The sequence below is a fragment of the Natrix helvetica genome (assembly GCF_964273705.1).
Source record: "Natrix helvetica genome assembly, chromosome: W".
In the NCBI taxonomy this organism is placed as follows: domain Eukaryota; kingdom Metazoa; phylum Chordata; class Lepidosauria; order Squamata; family Natricidae; genus Natrix; species Natrix helvetica.
The window spans coordinates 85,669,972-85,693,531 of record NC_138555.1 but is presented as its reverse complement, the minus strand read 5'-3'; the positions used below and the strand labels follow the sequence as shown (position 1 = coordinate 85,693,531).

The 23,560-nt window shown below is 50.4% G+C and overlaps 2 protein-coding genes across 4 annotated transcripts; one reads left to right on the top strand and one right to left on the bottom strand.

Annotated features, from left to right (window-relative positions):
• Positions 1-1,899: 1,899 nt before the first annotated feature.
• LOC309400780 (thialysine N-epsilon-acetyltransferase-like) lies at positions 1,900-7,287 on the top strand. Its single transcript, XM_081969439.1, has 6 exons — positions 1,900-2,395; positions 3,052-3,106; positions 4,258-4,341; positions 5,327-5,428; positions 5,562-5,602; positions 6,837-7,287. Exons 1-6 carry the CDS (start codon positions 2,333-2,335, stop codon positions 7,011-7,013), a joined length of 522 nt encoding a protein of 173 aa, XP_081825565.1. The 5' UTR covers positions 1,900-2,332; the 3' UTR covers positions 7,014-7,287.
• Positions 7,288-8,228: 941 nt separating this feature from the next.
• Positions 8,229-21,907, bottom strand: LOC309400470 (acetylcholine receptor subunit beta-like; the record flags this gene model as incomplete). 3 transcript variants are annotated; one of them, XM_081968986.1, is made up of 11 exons in its annotated part: positions 8,229-8,847; positions 9,481-9,628; positions 11,048-11,205; positions 12,299-12,522; positions 14,411-14,602; positions 16,324-16,471; positions 17,064-17,172; positions 18,164-18,273; positions 19,521-19,565; positions 21,519-21,658; positions 21,796-21,907. In XM_081968986.1, 11 exons carry the CDS (start codon positions 21,845-21,847, stop codon positions 8,707-8,709), a joined length of 1,467 nt encoding a protein of 488 aa, XP_081825112.1. In that variant the 3' UTR covers positions 8,229-8,706. The 3 variants fall into 3 exon arrangements, with proteins under 3 accessions (XP_081825112.1, XP_081825111.1, XP_081825113.1); XM_081968985.1 differs by having other exon boundaries at positions 21,519-21,724; positions 21,796-21,847; XM_081968987.1 differs by lacking the exon at positions 21,519-21,658 and having other exon boundaries at positions 21,796-21,859.
• Between the last annotated feature and the right edge of the window lie 1,653 nt (positions 21,908-23,560).

The following is a 23,560-nucleotide window of genomic DNA, read 5'->3' as shown; positions in this document are numbered from 1 at the left end:
TTCAGACAATTTGCCAGCCAGCCTCTTGTCAGACCAAGGAAGTGGTACCCCTTCCACTCCAACTCCCTTCATCCTCAGCAGCCTGGTTTGATTGATGTTATTATTTTATTGTTATATTTCTTTATATATTTATATATACACACACTCCCTTGATTGCTTAATTTAGTATTTTGTTAGATCTATTGTTTATTATTATATCTAATGTTTTTATTGTTTTTTTTATGTCTTTATTTCTATATATTTAATGAATGACTTTATTCATCTTATGGGTGGGTGGAGGGTTTTATTCTGTTATTATAATCATTGTTGATTGCCCTAACGTCTAATGCTTTTATTGTTCTTTATCTCTACCTCATTTTATTTGTTCAATGACTTCTCTTTATCTTATTCATTTATATTTAGCTTGTCATATTTGTTGTTTTCCTATTCCATTTCACCCTTTCATCTTCTTGTTTTGCTTTATTGTATTCATTGTTCCCCCCCCACCTCCCATTTATTACATTGTCAATGTTTTGTAGCATTTTATTCTATACGCCCATAAGAAGCGGCTCGGACACACAAACACACACTCACACACAAAGAAGCAATAAATGTGGGAAACACATAGGTGAACAAAAATTAAAACCTTGTTCCTCCCCCCCCCCCCACAAGAGAGAAGCCATTTTTCCTGCCAAGACGAGTTTCCCTTTATTCCAGAGAATGAAATAGAGGTCGTAGGTTTGTGTGGTGTGTGTAGGTGTGTGATGATGGTTGCACACAGGTCTGGTATTGCTTGAGGCAAAACTGCACAAAAGCTTCACATCTCGGCTAGGCCCCCTCCGGGCACTGGTCCTTCCCGGCCACATCTGACAAAGCACAACATTTTGTGCGTGCAAAAGGTCGCACAACACAAGAAATCTGGCTTGTGATGCTCTTAAGGGCCTTCTCTCCAACGGGACTCCAACTCCCATCGCTCCCTGGCCTGGCATTGAACGCAGAGTAGCCGGTTGGGGAAGGTGGCTGCGACCTTTTGATTTGGGGGGGGGGTAGGGGGGTAGGCATTGTGGGGTTGTGTGCACCAAGGGGAGGGAGAACGAGTGACGCAACAGCCCAGGCTTTGCAAAGAGGCTAGTCATTAATGAGGCAGCCATCCGAGAAGGACACCCTGTGCCCAACTGTCTGGTAAAAAAATGTGCAGCCCAGTCACGAGTTCGAGACACGAGCACTCCAACCCAGTGAACCCCGAAATCACCTCTCTTTAGGGGCTCAGGGCTGAGCCCCTTCATTGGGGGGACCTCAAAACGAAGGAGCGTCGGAGGACTCAAGGAAGGCCCGTTAGCCATGTTGCCTTGGTGGAGCTTCACTTTCAGGAGCAGTCTACCTCTATGTCAGCTGCTGGGGAGTGGGGGGGGGGCAGTTGAGAGGTGTCTTTTCTCACCTGTGTCTCATCTGGAGGGTTGTGGGTCCAGAAACTGATATTTGTAGCGCTGGGGAACTGTTTTTAAAAAAGAAAAAAAATTCTCCCCAAACTCTGAATAAGCTGCCTGGGTGTTTGCAGCTTTTATAAATTGAATTTTGAGAACCAAGAGTCCTTGGCTGAGATCGGAGGAGCTGTAGAAATGAAAAGGAAGGAAGGAAGGAAGGAAGGAAGGAAAATGAAGGAAGAGAAAGAAAGGGACAGAAAGGAAGGAAGGAAGGAAGGAAGAGAAAGGAAAGGAAGGAAGGGCCAGAGGAAGGAAGGAAGAGAAGAAAGGAAAAAAGAAAAGAGGGAGAGGGATGGAAAGAAGGAAGAGAAAGAAAAAGGAAGGGACAGGAAGGAAGGAAGAGGAAGGAAGAAAAGGAAGGAAGAGAAAGGGAAGGAAGGCACACAGGAAGGAAGAGAAGAAAGAAAGGAAAGAAAGAGGGACAGAGGAAGGGAGGAAGGAAGCAAGAAAAAGAAGGAAGGATGGAAGAGAAAGGAAAGAAAAAGAAAGACCTGCTTGCTCTCTTCCAACTAACACATCCTATAACTTCATTTATTTTCATTTTCATTTTTTAAAGCCCTCGTTTGAGCCCCCCTTCTTCATTGCTTTCTTTTTAAATTTAAAATTATTTTAATTTCCTAACCAATGGTTTTAGTTTTTTTAAAAAACCTAATTTAAATTTTCTCTTCTCTACCTCCCTGCCCTTCCCCTTCCCTCCCAGGTTGGGATCTTGCCAAGTGGGTCAAGCTATGGGGGGGGGGGAAGGGGGAGGAGGAGGAGGAGGAGGAGGAAGTCCACGTCCTCCCCCCTCCTCCTCCTGCCCTTAAAGCAGCCCCAGCTGAGCCCAGAGGCCGGCCCAGAGACGGAGAGGAGCAGAGGAGCTGGGAACCATGAGCTTTGTGGTCCGCCCATGCGTCCCCCGGGACCTGAAGGACATCATGCGCCTAGTCCAGGTGAGCCTCAGCAGTTGCAGAAGAACAAATGCAGCTCGTAAATGGATAGAAAGTAGATAAGTAGAAAGAATAGCAGAGTCGGAAGGGACCTTGGAGGTCATCTAGTCCAACCCCCGGCTCAGGCAGGAAACCCTACACCGCTCCAGACCAATGCTTGCCCAATCTCTTCTTTAAAACCTCCCGCCCATTTTTACAATCTTATTTTGGCTCTGGTTGTAAAACGTCGTTAGATAGATCGCACGGTCGTTAAGCGAATCCAGCTTCCTTGTTGACTTTGCTTGTCGGCTGGGGAGGTCGTCCATCACGGACGCTGCGGCCGTCATAAATACGAGTCGGTGTCCGAGCGTTCGAATTTTAATGGGGGGGACGACGACCGTGTGGCCGTTCATAAGTTTGAGGACCGATCGTAAGTCAGGGGTTCCCCCCCTCCCAATGTGCTTTGAACTTTGAATGGTCGCTAAATGAATGGTCGTTAAGTTGAGGACTGCCTGCATTCTTGACCGGTTCATTTATTGCAATTGGAGAGGCAAATCAGGCCTCAGAAGAGCGAAAGTGGCCCTTCTGTGTTTCTTCCTTGTAGCAACTCAGCAAGTACCCTGAGATGTGACAGCCGTCATAAGTCCGGGACATTCCCCCCCTCTTTCTTCTCTCCACAGGACATTGCTGTCATTTATAACGTCCCTCTGGAAAGCCTCTCCACCAACGTCCAAGGTATGGGATAGGGAGGACAAGGGGTTTCTGAGCACGTGCAAAATGCACTTTTACATGTGGACTTCGACTCCCAGAATTCCCCAGCCAGCATGGGATTCTGGGAGTCGAAGTCCACAAGTCTTAAAGGGGCCACGTTTTGAGACCCCCTGCCTTGCTTTGGTCCATGAACTCATCAAAACCTTTTCCACCGTAGGGCAGTTGAAAAAAAAAACTCTGCTGTAAACTAACCATGGTTTGTACTAACCAGTTTGAGAGCCCCGGATGCGAATTTTCACAACTTCAATTTTAATCCGTCACTTCATTGTTCAATTTACAGCTTCCATTTAATCTGTCGTTCATATATATATAAATATAAATCGCTGTAATCTTCTAATTAGTGGCAAGTAGTCCTCGACTTACGGCCGTTCCTTTCGTGACCATTTGACACTACGGGGTTTTTTTTAAAGTCACTTACGACCATTTTTCACACTTAACGACCGTTGCCGCATCCCTGCGGTCACCGGATCGCACGCTCGGATTTATGACGGACGCAGTGTCCCGGGGACAAGCAACAGGAAAGTCAGATCCACCGAAACACCGTGTCACTCCCTTAACAATAGCAGCAATTCACTTAATGGTGGCCAAGAAAGGCCGTAAAATGAAGCAACGCTCACTTTGCTGTTTCGCTTAGCAACAGGACTTTTGGGGCTCTGTTGTGGTCGTAAGTTGAGGACTAGCAATACGCTGGAAACCACCACTGCACAGTGAGAGGGGAGCGTATAAATCAATCAGTCCACCAATCAATCAATCAATCAATCAATCAATCAATACAGCTGCTTGTTCATGTCCACCTCTCAAGTGTGTGGCTGTGTGTGTGGCCATCTTGTTTTTTATTTTAATTTTGCTCCAAAGATTGAAATCCAAAATCGGAAAGAAAAAAATAACCAAAACGAGAGAAGAACGTTTTTAAAAAAAGTGAATTGAAGAAGAAACGTGGATTAAGCAGACAGAAAAAATGGGGAAACCCCCTCTGATCCCAAACACAAGAAGAGGTGATACCGAAAGGCCAGGAGGAGAGGAAGGGGGCAAACAGATCCCCCAAAATCTCTACCCCTCCTTTTTTTCCAGCCCCCCCCAAAAGACTATTCCCCCCCTCTTTTCCCCCCCTCTAGAACTGGAAAAAGCCGGATTTGGCCCTCGTCCGAAATTCGAGTGTTTCGTGGCTGAGATCCCTCCGGAGCGGAAGATCCCGGAAGGTTTGCGAACACCGATGGAGACCCCTCTCTTTTGGGGGCTGGGGGGGGGGCTGACAGGGCAGAGGAAGGGAGAGCCCTGGGGGGAAGGGGAAAAAGAGGGGGGCGGGAACATGGCCGTCTGACTCAGATGCCCCCTTGGCCCCCTTCCTTCCTTCCTTCCTTCCTTCCTTCCTTCCTTCCCTCCCTCCCTCCCTCCTTCCCTCCCATCTTTCCACTACATTTCTTTCTGTCTCTTTTTCCTTCCTTCCTGTCTGCCTCACTTCCTTCCCTCCCTCTCTCTTCCCTCCCTTCCTTCCTCTACATTTTTCTTTCTTTCTCCTCCCTGTCTCTTTCTTTCTTTCTTTCTTTCTTTCTTTCTTTCTTTTCTTTTTATTTTCTTTTTTCTCGCTTTCTCTTTCTTACTCTTCCTCCCTCCCTCCCTTTCTTTCTTTCTTCCTCCCTCCCTTTCTCTCTTTCTCTTTCTACCTCCCTCTACCTTTCTGTCTTGCTCTTCCCTCCCTCCCCTTCTTTCCTTCCTTTCTTTCTCTTCCATCATTCTTTTCCTTTCTTTCCTTCCTCCTTTCCTTCCTTTTTCTTCCTTCCTTCCCTCCCTCCCTCCCTTTCTTGTCTTTCTTTCTCTTTCTTTTTCTTTCTGTTCTTTCTTTTCCTTTTCTCTCTTTCTTTCCCTCCCTCCCACACTTTCTTTCTTTCTCTTTCCCTTCCATCCCTCCCTCCCACCCTCGCTTTCTCTCTTTCTTTCTTTCTCCCTCCCTCTACCTTTCTCTCTTTCTCCTCCCTCCCTTCCCTTCTTTCCTTGCTTTCTCTTTCTTCCATCATTCTTTTCCTTTCTTTCTTTCCTCTTTTCCTTCCTTCCTTTTCCTTCCTTCCCTCCCTCTTTCCCTCCCTCCCCTTTTCTTCCTTCCTTCCTTCCTTCCTTCCTTCCTTCCTTCCTTCCTTCCTTTCTTCCCTCTCCCCACCCCCTCTCTCTTTCCTTTCCCCTCTCCAGGTCCCAGCCTGGCTGGATACGTCCTCTCCAGCTACACCTACAGCAGCTGGAAAGGGAGGAATCTCTACATGGACAATTTATACGTCATGCCAGAGTTCAGAGGTGAGAGGGCAAAAGTGGGCTCCCCTTCCCCAGTCAGCCGCAGCCCCCGCCATCCTCGTTTCCCAAGGGAGCCGCAGGGGGCTGGTTGAAAACTCCTGGATTCACACCCCTCCCCCCCCTCCCTCCCTTCCAGGGATGCTGATTGGACACTCCCTGATGAAGGAGGCAGCCAAGGTGAGACCCACATCCAGCCCCCTCTGGGGGTCTTTTATTGATTTGTACCCTGCCTGCATGACGTTTACAAATAACTCAAGGTGGGCGACAGAGCCAACCCACCTCCTCCTCCTCCTCCTCCTCCTCCTCCTCCTCCTCCTCCTCCTCCTCCTCCTCCTCCTCCTCCTCCTCCTCCTCCTCCTCCTCCTCCTCCTCCTCCTCCTCCTTTCTCTACAACGACGGCCCTGTGAGGTGGCTTGGGCTGAGAGGGAAGGAGCAACCCAAAGTCACCCAGCCAGCTTTGACACCAAAGGCAGGACTAGAACTCCCAGTCCCCTGGTGATTGGCCCAAAGTCACCCAGCTGGTTTTCATGCCTAAAATGGGATTAGAACTCCCAGTCCCCTGGTGATTGGCCCAAAGTCACCTAACTGACTTTCATGCCTAAAATGGGACTAGCACTCCCAGTCCCCTGGTGATTGGCCCAAAGTCACCCATCTGGCTTTCATGCCTAAAATGGGACTAGCACTCCCAGTCCCCTGGTGATTGGCCCAAAGTCACCCAACTGGCTTTCATGCCTAAAATGGGACTAGCACTCCCAGTCCCCTGGTGATTGGCCCAAAGTCACCCATCTGGCTTTCATGCCTAAAATGGGACTAGCACTCCCAGTCCCCTGGTGATTGGCCCAAAGTCACCCATCTGGCTTTCATGCCTAAAATGGGACTAGCACTCCCAGTCCCCTGGTGATTGGCCCAAAGTCACCCAACTGGCTTTCATGCCTAAAATGGGACTAGCACTTCCAGTCTCCTGGTGATTGGACCAAAGACAACTAATTGGCATTCATGCCTAAGTCAGGACTAGAACTCCCAGTCTCCTGGTGATTGACACACAGTCACTCAGCTGGTTTACATGCCTAAGATGGGACTAGAACTCCCAGTCTCCTGGTGATTGGCCCAAAGTCACCCAACTGGCTTTTATGCCTAAAATGGGACTAGAACTCCCAATCTCCTGGTGATTTGGCCCAGTCACCCAGCTAGCCTCAATGCCTAAAGCAGAACTAGAACTCCCAGTCTCCCAATTTCTAGCCTGCTGCTTTAAAAAAACACCCTAGACCCAAATTTGCCCATTGAAGGCAGAAGATGTCTCTCAAGACGCCCTCAAGGTCTCCTCCGTCCCAGTCCAGGTGGGGCAAGCCACGTTGGGTGGGGGTGGGGCGCTGACCCTTTGCAAACTGCTTGCCCCCTCTCCATATTCCAGGCCGCCTGGCAAAGGGGCTGCTCCGAGCTTCGCATGCACAGTTCCTACCTCAAGCCCGAAAATACCGCTTTCCTGGTGCGGCGCGGGGGCGAGAACCTCACCGTCCAAAATGGCTGGTGTCTGTTTCGGTTTTACGGCGACCGCCTCAGCCAAATGGCGGATCGGAGCCAAGTCTAACCCTCAAAGTGGGGGGGGGGAGAGAGGGGACACGGCTTTGCTGGATTGAGCCCCCCCCCCTAGTCCCCCACACGGACTCGGCTGCTGTCGGGTCAGGTCCAGGCCTCCCGAAGGGAGAGAGTGTTCCTGAGCACGTCCCGAGTGCCCCGAGCGCTTGGGAAGTGGAGGATGGGAAGCGGCCAGGAAGCATGGATGCTGGAACCTTTTTTTTTAGGACCTGGACGAGGGACGGAAGGTCCATTAAAAAAATAATGATAAACTTTTGCAGAACTTTCCTCGTGGCCTTTATTCTAGTTAGCCTCAACGATTTGGCCTCTTCTTTTTAAATATTTAACCGGATTCTCGGTGTGACTTTGAACCTCGGTCCTTCAGGGGCATTTGCCCCCCTGTTTCTGGCGTCCCCTCTGGTATGCCCCCTGAACGCCCCCTCCCCACAATTTTGGGGGGGCGTTCCCCCAAGGGGAGGGCGAAACGGAGGTGGGGGGCAACTGTTGGGATGCAAACAGCTGCGTCTTCGGAGGACAAAAATCCGGATTTTCCACCAAATCTCTCCTTCTGGGCTACGGGAAACCTTCAGAGACCCTCCCCAAATCCTTATTCACCCCCTCCCCGATTCTGAACCCCTCCTGAAGGCCAAACTCTTGACCAGTTATGAGAAAACCGAAGAGACAGTCCACAAACGGGAAGGAATTAGGTTCGTTGCGGCTTCTACAGCTAGTCCTCGACTTACAACAGTTCCTTTAGTGGCCATTCAAAGGGACAACACCACTGGGAAAAAGAGGGACTTACAAGGGGCTGTTTTTCACACTTACGACCGTCGCAGGCCTCCCCGTGATCAAGCTTCGTAGGCTTGGCAACTGGCATGTACTTCATGCCTGTTGCGGGATCCTGGGATGCCACGATCCCGTTTTGCGACCATTCCGACAAGCAACGTCGATGGGTAGAGGCCGGATTCGCTTAACAACTGTGTCACCCCCTTATCAACTGCAGGGATTCGCTTAACAACGGTGGCAAGAAAAGTCGTAGAACAGGGCAAAACTCAACTCAAACCAAGGTCTCGCTTAGCCAGATCGATTTTAGGCTCCATCGTGGTCGTACGTAGAGGACTATGTATCTGCCTTTGGAGAAAATACTGTTGAGTCCCCAATGGATGGATTCGCACTCTACACTTTAATCCCATTAAATGAAGAAAAGTATCACTTTCAAAAAATAAAATAAAATAAACTGAGGGTTTAATTTTCAGAAAGGAAAAGCCGAACCGGTTAGATCCTGTTTGGCTGTCGAGCGGTGCAAAGCATGATGGGAAATGTAGTCTCGCCCTTCTGGAACACCCAGAGGAGGGCTCTTAGGGGGAGACCCGGAGGGGTGACAGTAACCCTAATTACGTCTCTCCGCAATCGTCTTCCAACCAGAGCCAAATTCTCCAGGATTCCTCCTTCCAACACAAAACTCTGTTGTGAAAAGTAGCTAGACTTTGGGGGGGGGGGGACACTTTCCTGGGGGTGGGTGGGCAGGGTCTTCCACCCGTCTTGGACTCCAACTCCTATGGGCCTCAGCCCCCTTCCGGTGGGGAGAAACGGGAGTTCCAGTCCAAGGAGCACCAGGTTGGAGAGAAGATGGAGATGGTTGAAGGCATCTCCACCAGCTTCTGGGTCACCCTTCTCTGCCTGGCCTGGCCGGGAGGAGGGTCTCCTCAGGGGAAGGGCTTCTCGGGGGGCAGGTGGAGGCTGGCGTCCAGGAAGATGGTGAGGGTGCCAATGGTGGTGAAGACGATGAAGATCCAGAAGAACAGACGGTCCACCACGAAGGCCACGTATTCCCAGTCTTCCTTCAGCTGGAGTGGTTGGGAGAGAGGAGAGACGCCCATGGATGGGGGTGGGTGGGAGGGGGCTTGGAGTGGCCCCCTCCGCCACTCGTGGGACACTGAGGGAGGGAGGAGGCTCGGTTGGCGCCATTGTCCCCATGCGCTCTCCAACTTGGGGGCCTTCCTGTTGAAGGGTCTACCCTACCTACCCACTTCAGAAGACACCAAGTCCTCCCAAGCCACCACTTGGTCCTTTGGAGGGGTGGGGGGTGGGCAAGCGGCCTAGGGGGTCCGGTGGGGGGAAGGGTGTCAGAAAAAGTCAAGGTGGCCGCCAACATGTGGTCAAAGTCCACTCTGTCCATGAAAAGGGTGAGGGTGGTGGACATCTTGAGCTTTTGGAGCCACAGAAGATCTGGTTGCTCCCCTCCCTCCCTCCCTCCCTCCCTCCCTCTTTCTTTTGTTTTCCTTCCTTCTCCCTCCCATCTCCTCTTCCTTCTATTTTTCCTTCTTCCTTTCTTCCTTCTTTCCTTTCTCCTTCCTTCTCCCTCCCTCCTTTTATTTTTCCTTCCTTCTTTCCTTTCCCTCTCCTTCCTTCCCTCTCCCTCTCCTCCCTCCCTCTTTCCTTCCCTTTCTTTTCCCTCCCTCCCTCCCTCCCCCACTGACCGCATCGTAGTCTTCCTGCTCCTGGAGCTGCTGGGCCATGTAGAGGACGCTGTCCATGGCCGCCTTGAGGTCCGGCGGGAGGACCAGGCAGTGGCTGGGACCATCAATGAACCTCCGCAGGTCCGTGGAGAAGGCCTCCATCTGGAACCTTCCGAGGGAGGAGAGAGACCAGCGCTGCTCACGGGCCCCAGACTCCCTCCCTCCCTCTCCTCTCTCCTTCCCTCCTTCGGTCCCTCCCTCCCTTTCTTCTCCTTTCCTCCCTCCCTCTCTCTTTCCTTTCCCTCTTCCTCCCTCCCTCTCTTTCTCCAATCTTCTGCTTTTCCCTCCCTCCCTCCCTCCCTTCCTCCCTTCCTCCCTATTCCTCCCTCCCTCTGTATTTCCTTTCCTCCCTTCCTCTCTCACCTTTCCTTCGTCTTCCCTCCCTCCTTTCTCTCCTTTCCTCACTCTCTTCCTTTCCTCACTCTCCCCCTACTTTGCTGTTTCCTTCCCTCTCTTCCTCTCTCCCCCTCCTTCCCTCTCTTTCCCCCTCCCTTCTTCCCTATCTCCCTCCTTCTTTGCTCCCTCCCCACCTCTCTCCTTCCCTTCCCTATTCCTCCCTCCTTCCCTGCTCCCTTCCCTCTCTTTCTGCGCCTAGGAGCAGAGCCTTCTCTGTGGCGGGCCCAGCCCTGTGGAATGACCTCCCCCCGGATATTAGGACTACTACTGACCTCCGCTCCTTCCGTGTCAAGCTCAAGACCCACCTTTTCCAAATAGCTGGCCTGGCTCGACCATAACTTCGTAACGCTCCTGATGGGTTTTTTAATTTGGTAATTTTATTAGGGGATTTTAAATTGTATTTTTAACTGTCTTTCACTTAAGTCCATCCTCCTCCATGCACATATGTATATGTCTCTGTTCTCTTGTATATATGTTTGTCTTATGTGTATTTTTTATCTGTTTGATTGTACGCCGCCCCGAGTCCTTCGGGAGAGGGTTGCGGCTAATCAAATAAAATTATTATTATTATTATTATTATTATTATTATTATTATTATTATTATTATTATTATTATTTCTCTCCCTCCCTTGTCTCTCTCCATTCCTTCCCAGTCCCCCTCCCTTCTTCCTCTCTCTCCTTCCCTTCCCTTCCTCCCTCTCTTTTTCCTTCTTATCCTTTCTGCCCTCCCTCTTTATTTCCCTTCCTCCCTCACTTCCTCCCTCCTTCTGTTTGTCCCTCCCTCCCTACTTTCTTCCCTCCATTCCTCCCTGATTCTCTCCCTCCCTCCATTCCTTCCCTGTTCCTCCCTCCCTATTTCCTTTCCCCCCTTCCTCCTTTCTCTCCTTCCCTCCCTCTCTTCCTTTCCTCCTTTCCTTTCTCTCTCTCTCTCCCTCCTTTGCTTTTTCCTTCCCCCTCTTCCTCTCCCTCTCTCTCCTTTTCCCTCCCTCTCTCCTTCTCTGCTCCCTTCCCTCCATCCCTCTCTCCCCACCTCTCTCCTTCCCTTTCATCTCCTGCTCTTCCTCCTTCCCTCCCTCCCTCCCTCCCTCCCTCTGGATTCCTTTCCTGCCCAAAGCCCCCTCCCCCTTCCTACCTGTTGGGCTTGGGGAGGTCGCAGTTGGGGGTCCGGATGAAATACTCGTTGGCGAAGCAGCTGCTCTTCACGGAGGCCTCCTTGGGGGGCGGCTGGAGGGGCGGCTCCGGCTTCGGACGCTTCAGGCAGAGGTACCGAGGGAGCCTGTGGAGGAAGATCTGGGGGAGGAGGGGAGATTCCCCCCTGGAGTCTCTCCTCTTAGGAAGCCGACCCACCGCCCGAGTTTCCCAGCCGGAAAGCAGAGTTTGGAAATGACCCCCTTTAAACAGCACAAAATAAATAAAGGTTCATCTAAAGTGAAAGAACAAAGAAGTGGGGTAAATGGGCACCTAGCATCGGTCAGGAATGGCATAGGGTGGGGTTGGACTAGATGACCTCCAAGGTACCTTCCAACTCTTTTCTTCTGTTCTTCCTTCCTTCCTGTCTTCTCTCTCTCTCTCTCCCACATCTTTCCTTCCTTCCTTCCTTCCTCTTTCTTTCTTTCTTTCTCTCTTTTTTCTCTCTCTCTCACATCCTTCCTTCCTCTTTCTTTCTTTCTTTCTTTCTTTCTTTTCTCTCTCTCACATCCTTCCTTTCTTCCTATTATTTATTTATTTATTTATTTATTTATTTATTTATTTATTTATTTATTTATTTATTTTCTCTCTCTCTCCCACATCCATCCTTCCTTCCTCTTTCTTTCTTTCTTTCTTTCTTTCTTTCTTTCTTTCTTTCTTTCTTTCTTTCTTTCTTTTTCTTTCTTTTTGTGCTAGGAAACAGGGCTAGAGGGAAGAGGGGAAGGACTGTAGGGTCCTTGGTGCTCTCTGAGCTTGGTGGTTTTTCTTCCAGACATTTCATGACCCAACTAAGAAACATCATCAGTGCTAGAAGGGAGGAGGAGGAGGAATGTGGGGTCCTTGGTGCTCCCTGAGCTTGGTGTTTTTTTTTTTTGCAGACCTTTCATGACCCAAGTAGGGAACATCATCAGTGCTAGAAGGGAGTGAGTTTGCAAGAAGGAGGAGGAGGAGGAGGAGGAGGAAGAGGAGGAGGAGGAGGAAGAGAACCGTGGGGGCGATCTCTGAGCTGTGTGTTTCCTTGTGGACATTTTCTCATCCAACCAAGTGACACCATCCATGCTCCAGGAGGTCCCCCAGGGATCCTTGTCCCACTGATGAGCTTCCCCAGCTGGGTCATGAAATGCCTCCAGGTCACGTGCCCGGCTCAGGAGGCCCCCGAGGGACCCCGCAGGAGGAGCCCCCTGCCCCGCTTTACCTGCCTGACCCAGAAGGGCATCTTGTAGGAACTGGGCGAGCGGTGGTGGATGTTGAGGACCACCACGCTGAAGATGACGGAGAAGGTCACCAAGATCATGGTGAACATCAGGTACTTGATGATGATGGGCACCGCCAAGGACGTCTCCGGGACCTTTTTGGCCAACAGCAGCAGGAAGACGGTGAGGGTGAGGAGCGCGAAGATGGAGAGAGTCATCTTCTCTCCTGGAACAAGGAGAAAAAGAGGTCGGGCTGGGGCCAAAGGACCCCTCCCCCCCCCCGGCCCAGGAAGAGGTGGCTCCACCTGGACCACCCACAACCGGAGGAGGCTCAGGCAGGGGGGAAGCAAATATGGTTGGCCCTGAAGCAGTGGTGAAATTCACAGTTTTTAAACTACCGGTTGTGTGGGCGTGGCTTGGTTTGGTGGGCGTGGCAGGGGAAGGAGACTGCAGAATCCCCCTTTCCTCCCGATCAGCTGGGGCTCCAGAGGCAGAGAATAGATGGGGGGCATGGCCAGCCAGAGGCGGTAGTTACCGGTTTCTCCAAACTACTCAAAATTTCTGCTACCGGTTCTCCAGAATCGGTCAGAACCGGCTGAATTTCACCCTTGCGCTGAACTCCCCGTGGAGGAGAACCGGTTTCAAACGGCAGGGACCTCCTTATGAAGTGAGAAGGGAGTGGGATGGAAAGGAAAGGAAAGGAAAAGAGAGGAGAAGAGAGGAGAGGAAAGCCGGATTAGAGAAGAGTGGAGTGGAGTGGAGTGGAGAATAGAATAGAATAAGAAATAGTAGAATAGGATAGAATATAAATTAGAATAGAATAAATTAGAATAGAATAAAGTAGAATAGAATAAGGAATAGAATAAGGAATAGGAATAGAATAGAATAAGGGAATAGAACAGAATAAGGAATAGAAATAGAATAAGGGAATAGAATAAGAAATAGTAGAATAGGATAGAATATAAATTAGAATAGAATAAAGTAGAATAGAATAAGGAATAGAATAAGGAATAGGAATAGAATAGAATAAGGGAATAGAACAGAATAAGGAATAGAAATAGAATAAGGGAATAGAATAAGAAATAGTAGTATAGGATAGAATATAAATTAGAATAGAATAAAGTAGAGTAGAGTAGCGTAGAATAAGGAATAGAATAGAAATAGAATAGAATAAGGGACTAGAATAAGAAACAGTAGAATAGGATAGAATATAAATTAGAATAGAATAGAGTAAAGTAGAGTAGCGTAGAATAAGGAATAGAATAAGGAATAGAAATAGAATAGAAATAGAATAGAAATAGAATAGAAATAGAATAGAAATAGAATAGAAATAGAATAGAAATAGAATAGAAATAGAATAGAAATAGAATAGAAATAGAATGAATAATAAAATATAGGAATAAGAAGAGAATAGAGAATAGAATGGAATGGAATAGAAGTGCAAAATGCAGAATACAGAAGATATATAGAATACGGAATGTCCGTCTCTTCCTTCTTATTCACCCCCCCCCCCTTTAAAAGGACTAGCTCCACTTGAGGGGCGTTGGGGAGGAGGCCCCCAGGGAGAATAAGAAGCCGGAGCGGAATTAGAGGGACTTTGTAAAAATAGGAGGGAGCACATTTTGCTGTGTCAAATAGTCTATGTCCCCCACCCCACCCCAAGCACCATTTTCCACTGCTGGGACCTCCACAGCCTCACCACTGTTGTGCAAGGCGTTCCTAGCGGAGGAAAGCGGAGGTTTGGGGCGGGTGGGGGTTTAGGGTACCCGGTGGAAATGATCTCGTGCCATTTCAAGCGAACGAGCTCAAAGGGAAGGCGGGGGCCCCTACCGGATGGGACAACTCGCCGTGGCCATCTTGCTGCGGCCAAGTCACTGTGGCCAACTGGCCGTGCGACAACTTGCCGTAGGACAACTCCACAATCCAATGTCGTTATTTACAACAAGGTTTTAACTGCTGTCGTTCGCATTTCATCTTGTCTTTCCTTCCTTTCATGATTCCATGTCACCGTTTCTTCGATATCAGCGTCCTTCTCAGCCATAGTGAGTCGGCCTAGACCGACAACAACCCCACCACCCCCGTGGTCTGCCACAAAAGAACCCAACGTGGCTCACCAGCATCCGGCGGGAGGTAAAAGACGAAGATGGCCAGGATGGTGATCAAGATACAAGGGATGATGACATTGATGAGGTAGAAGAGCGGTTTACGGCGGATTATGAGGTAAAAAGTGATATCCTCGTAGAGCGGTTCCCACGGATAAGTGTTCTTGCGGGACGGTTTGTGCTGGAACTCCCACTGCCCGTTGTCTGGGGAAAGAAAGAAAGAAGGAAAGACCTCTGTGACCTCCCCCCTCCACATTTGCCTCTCCTCCAGTGGGGCCCGGACGTTCCCACTCAGTTCAAGAAAACCCCCTTGTTGTTTGAGCAGACTGAGGAAGGTCCCAGAAAGATGGAGTTGGGAAAAGTCGGGGAGTTCCGGAGAGGACAGGATGGTGTGCATGAAAGGGGGGATTTTGTGGAGAAATTCTGGGTTCATTTTGACCTGGGATAGAAGGCCATTCTAAGGAAAGGGGGGGAAGCGCATTCCACGCATATCTTTGGCTAGAGTTGGATCTCAGATTACTGCAGCAGGCTTGGGAGGAGTGCACCTCATTGGTGAATGTGATTTATGACACAGACTGAGGAGAGGGAGGAAACGGGGGCAAAGTTCAGCCATAATTAAAATGAGGTCAGATCTGACTGCAATAAGGTATTGCCGAAATGGTGTTCCTGATAAATGACTGGATTTCTTTTGAAACTTGGCTCGAGGCTCATGAATTAATTAGGGCACCTTTCTGAAACCTGACAGCCCCCCTGCTTCAGATTCCTTGGAGGATGGCTTAAGACAGAGTTCCTAAAACTTTCCGGGTTGGGGGGCCCAGAGCTGGGGGGAGGGGGAGAAGAGGGGAAGATTTTGTGTGAGAGGCAAGTGCACATCCCTGTGCATGTATTAGCATCCACAACATTTGCTGTGACACTCGCGTGAGTGGGGCCACGAGCACATGTAGCGGCACACACATTGGTCGCCCCCTCACGCAGCCCAGTGGTGATTAGCCTGGTAGTGGGCTGCGGACCTCAGGTTGGGGACCCCTGGCTTAAGAGACAATATGGACATTGATTTGAGTCCGGGATATCTAAACAGTCAAGATGGCAGCCGCAACTGTTCAATCGAAGTCTGTCCTTTTTTTAAAAAATGGGCTTCGCAGAGCTGGAGAAAACTCCAGCTTCTCAGACAACAAAGATGACTAACAAGCAAATATTGGCGTGGGTAGCACCACACAAGACAAAAATCACAAAACTCCATCTCACTTATTTTTGGCCATGTCGTGCGGGGGAATTTGCTGGAAAAAAGCCCTTACAGTGGAACCTTAGTGCTCAACCGTTTTGAAATTCATCGAGTTTGGTACTCGACACATTTTGATGCAAACATTTCGGTACTCGTCGTTTGTTTAGTACTCAACACAAAAGTTAGAACTTGTTAGTGTCGGATGCCTTATTTGCTACACTGTTCCTGACGGGGAAAATGTGTTTGTTAGCGCCCTCGTCACGCCTCCCAGAACCAATTAACGCTGAGTACCAAAGTATCACCCGCTGTATGTTGGGAAGAGTGGGCGGTAAAAGGAAATCACCGCATCAAAGAACACGGCAGCTGGACACTGTGAAAACGGACCCCGGCCAGAACAGAGAACAACTCAAAAGAAGCAGGTGGAGCGACTCAGCGAAGAGAATCGGCAGGAATCGGACACAGCGGATAACATCATTGTCATCATCGCGGACAGGCATCCTTCAAGGGAGATATTATTAAAAAAATGAAAATGAAGCAACATTGCATGAATTGCAAAGAGAAGATGGGCTTCCCATGAAATCGTTCCTCGATTAACTGAACGAAGCCGGCGTGAGAGGTTCGCGCGGCGGCGATTTTGACCACGTACTTGGGTTCGCACAGCAAACGAGCAAACGCCGCCCCACGGTGGGCGGCTTTTCCTCACCGATAAATGTGTTTTCGTATATCAGGATCTCCTTCACCTCCTGCCCTTTCTCGTCCACGGGGTGCAGGAGGGTGATCTCCGAGGCGTCATACGTGTACGAGCGAAAGACCATCGTGCAGTTTTGCCAATCGAATGGGAAATAGGTCACCTGCAATTGCACAGAAACACAAGCGGCAGAACTGAGGGAGGATCCGCTGCTTTGGCCTGGGCCGGAAACCGCCTCCTCCTTTATTTAGCAGTCCTCGACTTACGACCACGATTGGGGGCGCAATTTCCATTGCTAAGCAACGAGGTTGTTAAGAGCCGTGGTGGCGCAGTGATTAGAATGCAGTACAGACAGTCCTCGATTTACAACCATCCGTTTAGTGACGGAAGTTGCAACAGCGCTGAAAAAATGCTGACTTATGACCATTTTTCACCCTCATGACCGTTATAGTGTCGCGTGAATACAATTCAGACATTTGGCAACGGAGGTGTATTTATGACGGTTGCGTGATCCCCTTTTGCGACCTCCTGACAAGCAATGGGGAAGGTGGATTTGCTAAACAATCGTGTGTCTAACTTAACAACAGCAGCGATCCACTTAACGATGATGGCAAGGAAGGTCATTAAATGGGGCAAAATTCACAAGACCTGTCTCGCTTAGCAATGGAAATTTTGGGCTCAACGGCGGTCGCAAATAGGCTGAACTACAAAGCCCAACGTGCGGAGGGAGCCAAGGGCTGGGAGCGGAGTCGAACCTGGATCCTGCAGCTGCTCCGATAGAGGGCTGGGGGCTGCCACTGGACCCTCCCGTTGTTGTGCACGAGGACGTCCACGCTGAGGGCAATGGTGAAGACGCCATCGTTGCTGCGCGGAAAAAAAGAGAGGAGAGAGACGCCGTGGATGACGGACGAGAAACGGGAAACCGGCTCTGCCTTCAACGGGAAAAGGAGACACTCAAAACCCTCGGCCGGAGGACGGCAGGCGGTTTAAGTTTAGCCCTTACAGGGGTAGGGGAACACCCCCCCCCCTCCCTAAGTGGGCAGCTCAAGATAGAAAGAAATCTAATTAATTTAATTCAGCCTGTCCTGCCCTTTCCTTTCTCACTCCCTTAATCCCTTCCTTCCGTTTCTCATCTCCTTCCTTCTTTCCTCCCTCCCTCCCTCCCTTTCTTATTTCTTTTATCTATCCTTTTCTCATCTTCCTTCCTTCCTCCTTTTCTCAACTCCTTCCTTCTTTCCTCCCTCCCTCACTTTTTTTATTTCTTTTATCTATCCTTCCTTTTCTCATCTTCCTTCCTTCTTTCCTCCCTCCCTCCCTCCCTTTTTATTTCTTTTTTCTATTCTTCCTTTTCTCATCTTCCTTCCTTCCTTCTTTCCTCCTGCCCTCCCTTTCTTTTTTCTTTTTTCTATCCTTCCCTTTCTCATCTTCCTTCCTTCCTCTCTCCCTCCCTCCCTCCATTGGACTAGATGACCTCCAAGCTCCCTTCCAACTCTATTCTGATTGAGAGGCCAAAGAAGAAGGGGGCCCACCTATTCTCCAAAAAGCCCCGAGGGCAGGACAAGAAGCCACGGATGGAAACTAATCAAGGAGAATTAAGGAGAAACTTCCCAACAGTGAGGACAATTAACCAGTGGAATGGCTTGCCACCAACACTGGACGTTTTTAAGGACAACCATTTGTCTGAAATGGTACAAGGTCGCCTGCTTGAGCCGGGGGTTGGACTAGATGACCTCCAAGGTCTCTGCCAGCCCTTTTCTGATGGATTGGGAGGCTCCTGTCAGCTCCAAAACCCCACCCCACCCCAACAGCTATTGACAAGGCCAGCATCAAGATCCTAGTCCTCATGAAGGCTCACTTGTTCATGAGAACGATATCCGGGAGCCACACTTTGTCTGCACTGACTCGGATGGACGTGATTCCCTCAAATTCGGCCGGATTCCAGGTGAGCCGGTAGTCGATCCACTCCTGGGAGGGGAGGGGAAGTCAGGCGAGGAAGAGGATGGAAGAATCAAGCAGGGAAAAAGAGAAAAAATTATAAACCAGCCAGCAAGTTCATGAGTTATAAGTTTATAAGATATCAGCAGTCCTCGACTTACAACAGTTTAGTGACAACAGCACTGCCAAAAGGGGCTTATGACCATTTTTCACAGTTGCGACTATCACCGCATCCCCATGGTCACATGATGAAACTTCAGGCACCTGGCAACTGGCACGTACTTATGACAGTTTCAGCATCCCGGGGGGGGAGAGGGGGGGTGACGTGATAATTCCCTTTGCCGACCTTCAAAGTCCACGAGGAAACCAGATTCCCTTAACGACCATGTGACTGACTTAACAACGGCAACGGTTCCCTTCACAGCAGTTCGCAAGAAAGGTCGTAAAACAGGGCCAAGCTCACTTAAGGACCATCTTGCTTAGCAACAGGAATGTTAAGTGTCAGGTTTCTGAAAGATGCCCTAATTGATTCATGAGTCTCGAGCCAAGTTTCAAAGCAAAACCAGTCGTTTATTAGGAGCCCCATTTGACGAGACCTTTTTGCAGTCAGATCTGAGCTTCGTTTGAATTATGGCTGAACATGACCCCTCCCCTCAGTCTGTGTCATAAATCACATTCCCCAATGAGGGGCACCCCTCCCAAGGCTGCTGAGGTAATCTGAGATCCGAATCTAGGCAAAAGTATTCATGGAATGTGCTCCTCCCCCCTTCCCTCACCATGGCAACTTTAGGAGTTGACAGTTGGGCTCAATTGTGGTTGTAAGTCTAGGACTACCTATCTACGGCACAGCATCAGATTTCAGAAAAGAGGTACTGGGCCGAAATTGGGGACTGACTTTTCTTCGCGAGTTCAAATTTCTCTGGATGGATTCAATATTTGGCAACCCAGATGGAGCCACGTCAATACACTCAGCTGCCCAGAAGCTCTGCACTTCGTGGCTCTTATAAGCAACATCCCTCTTACTAGGGGTCCAACCCCCTCATACAATCCCTACACATGTGTCCTCGAACCTCTCTCTCTCTCTTCCTCCCCCCTCCTGAAATAGCTGCTCTCTCTTCTACTCCAGCTTCGAATTTCTCTGCTGATTGTTCACCCTCTGCAAAGGAGAACGTTTGAGAAAACCATCCCCGTTTTTCTAACGCAGAGGCCGAGGGGTCCACAGAAAGCAAAAAAGTCAAGATGGCAGTCTGTGTTTTTGGTTTTTTTTAAAAACTCACCTGGTCCATGTAAACCTTTGTGGTCAGCTCTTCATCCTTTTCATTCTGAAAAGAAAACATTGGGCATCCATGTGCTTTCCGGAGTCTCCGTATCGCTGGGACTTTCAACACTCCGAAAAAAGGGCGGGGGAACATCCACCCAGGAAGACCCAGTGACTGAGGGAGGGGCTGCCCCCCTCTGTGGTGGATGGGTTCATGCCAACGTTGGACCTCAAGCTTTCGTTTGCACCCCACGCTGAACAGAGGGTTGACTAGATGACCTCGGGGACCCCCCTCCAAAGTTCTAGAATCCTCAGCCATCCTGGGAAGGGATCCGTGCTTGGTTAAAGGGAGGGATCCCTTTGGGATCTCCCCCCACTCTTCGGCTTTGAAATTCGCATGGTTTAATTCTCCCCAGTTCCGTTAAACAGACGTTTATATTGCGACAACTTGAAAAGGAGGCGTTTTTCCCCCCCTCGTTTGCTGCCTCTCCTGGTTTCTTAGAAAAAAGCCAGTCAGAGTCAGGCCAGGATTCAGCACAAACCACCATTGCTAAGTTGCCAGACCTGCCACGGCTCGCACCTCTGAAGAGAACCGTTTAGTTGAGTTTCGTTCAAGGTCAAGGGTACCACAGTGGTGCAAAGCCGGGACTGAGAATCGCGGGCCCAAATCTCGAAGTTCCACTTTTTCCTCCCTTAACTGCCTCCCGTGGCTCACCCCACCCTCCCACCCTCGTGGCCAATCAGGTCCAGGCGAGATGTTTTCATAATGGTCAGTCCAAGCTCGGTCTGCTCTGTGGCCCCCTTCCTTCTTTCAGCTGGGTGACCTTGAGGCAGCTTCTCCGGGAAATACGGCAGCTACTTTCACTTTCCCCCCCCCCCCAAGCATCTGCCTTTCCATGCCCCCTCCCCAGAGTTCATGGCAGACGGAGGCCACACGGGAGCGCACAAGAGCTGATATAAGTGGCCTGGAGATTTGATTTGATTTCATTTGATTTGATTGCCTTGCCTTGCCTTGCCCTTCCATTCTCTTCTTCCTCCTTTCCTTTCCTTTTTCCTTTCTCTTCCCTAGAACTCCCGGTCTCCTAGTGATTGGCCCAAAGTCACCCAGCCGACTTTCATGCCTAAGGCGGGACTAGAACTCACCAACACCTGGTGATTGGCCCAAAGTCACCCAGCCGGCTTTCATGCCTAAGACAGGACTAGAACTCACCAACACCTGGTGAATGGCTCAAAGTCCCCCAGCAAGCCTTCATGTCTAAGGCGGGACTAGAACTCACCTACACCTGGTGATTGGCCTAAAGTCACCCAGCTGTCTTTCATGCCTAAGGCGGGACTAGAACTTACTGTCTCCTGGTAATTGATCCAAAGTCACCTTCCTGTTTAGAAGTAGAGCACAGCCGCGTCCCCCAAAATTAGAGGTGGGGGGGGGGCTCAGCCATTCCCCTGCTCTGCCCCCTCCCCCGAGACCAGGGGCAGAGTCCTGTCCTGCAGTCCCTCCACCACCCCAATTCCCACCAGGCGCCAGGAGGCACCAGCACCCGGCAGGACCAGCAGTAGACAATGAGGTATTAATAGCTGCCTTCTCAGCTGTTGCAGCTTCCGTGGCCTCTTGCACACCCAGTAAAAAGCGTGCAAAGCTCCCTGGCCCTTGCAGATTGGGGGGGGGGGGGGATTTGGCCCCTGACTTGCACCCCAAGGGGGACAAAGGAGCCTGTCAGGGCCCAAGAGGCCTCTCCCACTCGATCTCAGGAGGGTGGCACTCTACTCCCCATCCTCCCCAGCCGCTCCCCATTGGAGGCAGTTGGACGAGGCGGCCGAATCCTAGAGTCATGGCGTAGGTAGGGTCTCCTGCTTGAGAAAGGGGGGTGGACTAGAAGCCCTCCAAGGTCCCTTCCAACTATCATGACTCTGTATCCTGCATTCCCCAGCCAAAGGGACGGAAGCCAGGGGCTTGCTGTGGGGAAAAAACCGGGGCTTCCCTCCCCCCCTCCTGTCCCGCTTAGCGACCCCGACTTACTAAGCTGATCAGCTGCGAGAGAGACATCCCCACCCGCACGGGGACCTTCTGCTCGAGTCGGCGGATGGGAAGCACACTGGCGGAGTAACCCTGGAAGAGGCGGACTCTCAGGCGACCCTCGACTTCGGAAGACCCCGCGGCTGGAGAGGGGAGAGAGGAGGCGGGGAGGGGGCTGCTACTTCTAGCCTTGCAAGCGCCCTGCACAACTTAGGGGAAAGTCGGGTTTAAGTAAGTGGGTGGGTGGGGGGCGACCCCCAAGGGCGCCTCCCAGCCCTACCTGAGACGATCAGCATCCAGAGCAGCTCCCCCAAGACCACCCAGGCGGGCATGGCGCCCCCTCCCCGGCCTGGGACCCAGCAGAACGCGCTTTCCCTGCCGCGCTTCGCTCCCCGACCCCAAATGCTGGGGAAGGGTCGGATCGAGTTCCCGGGAGGGGAGAAGGGGGATTACTCAGCTGCTGAAGGCATTTCCGCCCGGCCATCTGTCCCGGGAAGGGCAGCCAAAGACGGACGGAGCTTCTCCGGTTGCAAGCTCCGGGGTGGGGAGGGGCCGGGGGGGCGTCCGGGGGCAGAGAGACCCTCCCTCCGAGCTCACGAAAACCCACGAAGGGATGCTCCCCCCACCAGGGAAACGGGGACTGACTGAGACACATCCGAGGGTCTCAACCGCCAGACAATTGGCACCGTCCGCTGCCCTCCCCCACCCCAGCTAAACCATACATAGAAAGGATGGGATAGGATAGGATGGGATCAGAAATAGTAGAATAGAATAGAATAAAATAAAATTCAGAATAGGAATAGGATAGGATAGGTTAAAATAGAATAGGAAATAAAATAGGAAATAGAATAGAATAGGAAATAAGAATATAATAAAATAGAATTCAGAATTAGAAATAGAATAGAATATGAGTTAGGATAGGATAGAACAGAACGAAATAGAATAGAATAGAAATAGAATAGAATAGAGAATTAGAATAAAGAATAGAATAGAAATAGAATAGAATGGAATGGAATAGAATAGGAAATAGAATAGAATAGAAATAAGAATAGAATAAAATAGAATTCAGAATTAGAATTAGAAATAGATATAGAATAGAATATGAATTAGGATAGGATAGGCTAGATGGAAGGGACCTTGGAGGTCATCTAGCCCAACCCCTGCTGAAGCAGGAGTCCTTACACCATTCCGACCCAAGGACTACCTAGTCTCTTGCTACAAACCTCCAGCGTTGGTGGGAGCTCCCACCACTTCTGGTGGCCAGTCGTTCCGCTGGTTAATCGTCAGGAAATTTCCGGTGGGAAGTGTGTGCTGGTGTTTTTTTTTAATTGGAAGCCCCGCAAATCCCCCGCGCCCCAAAAGACCAGGTGCGAAAGAATTGTAGAAAGTATCCTTTATTTTAGGGTGCCGAAGGGGAGGGGTGGGATGGGGAGGGCGGGCCCGATCCTTCGCCCCGGGGATTGGGGCGACGGCTGGACGGAAGCCAATTTCTCATGCAGGGCGCCGAGGACGTTTTCCCGCAATTATTGCGACTATGACGAAGTTTCTTATTAATTATTATTATTATTATTATTGCTTTTCAGTGGGGGTCGAGGGGAAGGGGACAAGGCAAGGGAGAGGGAGGGGCGGGGCCAGGGGCGGGGCTAAGGAGCCAAAGCCCCGTCTCCCCGGCATCGCTTGTCATCCGACCTCGGTCCTTGCGCCCCCGCGCAAATTGCGCGGTTTGCAAGGAGACCGTATGGATGGGGAGGGTTTTTCCCCCTGAATTGCGACTGATTTGCGCCCCATGCATTCCGGGGGAGCAGGGGCATCCAAATCCCCCACCGTCTTCTCCAAGGATCGGGGTCCTTTCTATAGAATGTTGTATCCCACTTACTAAGGACAGTGCTTTAAATATTAGGAATTGTTTTGTTGTAAAACACCTTGCAAATAGTAGACGGGGGTGTCCAAGTTTGGCCCCTTTAAGACCCGTGGACTTCAACTCCCAGCTGGGGAATTCTGGGAGTTGAAGTCCACAGGTCTTAAAGGGGCCAAACTTTGGAGAC

Coding starts and splice junctions, on each gene's coding strand:
- LOC309400780 (XM_081969439.1), top strand. CDS start 2,333: ATGAGCTTTGTGGTCCGCCCATGCGTCCCCCGGGACCTGAAGGACATC. Junction 4,342..5,326: donor GGAGCGGAAGATCCCGGAAG/GTTTGCGAACAC, acceptor TCCCCTCTCCAG/GTCCCAGCCTGGCTGGATAC. Junction 5,603..6,836: donor TGATGAAGGAGGCAGCCAAG/GTGAGACCCACA, acceptor TCCATATTCCAG/GCCGCCTGGCAAAGGGGCTG.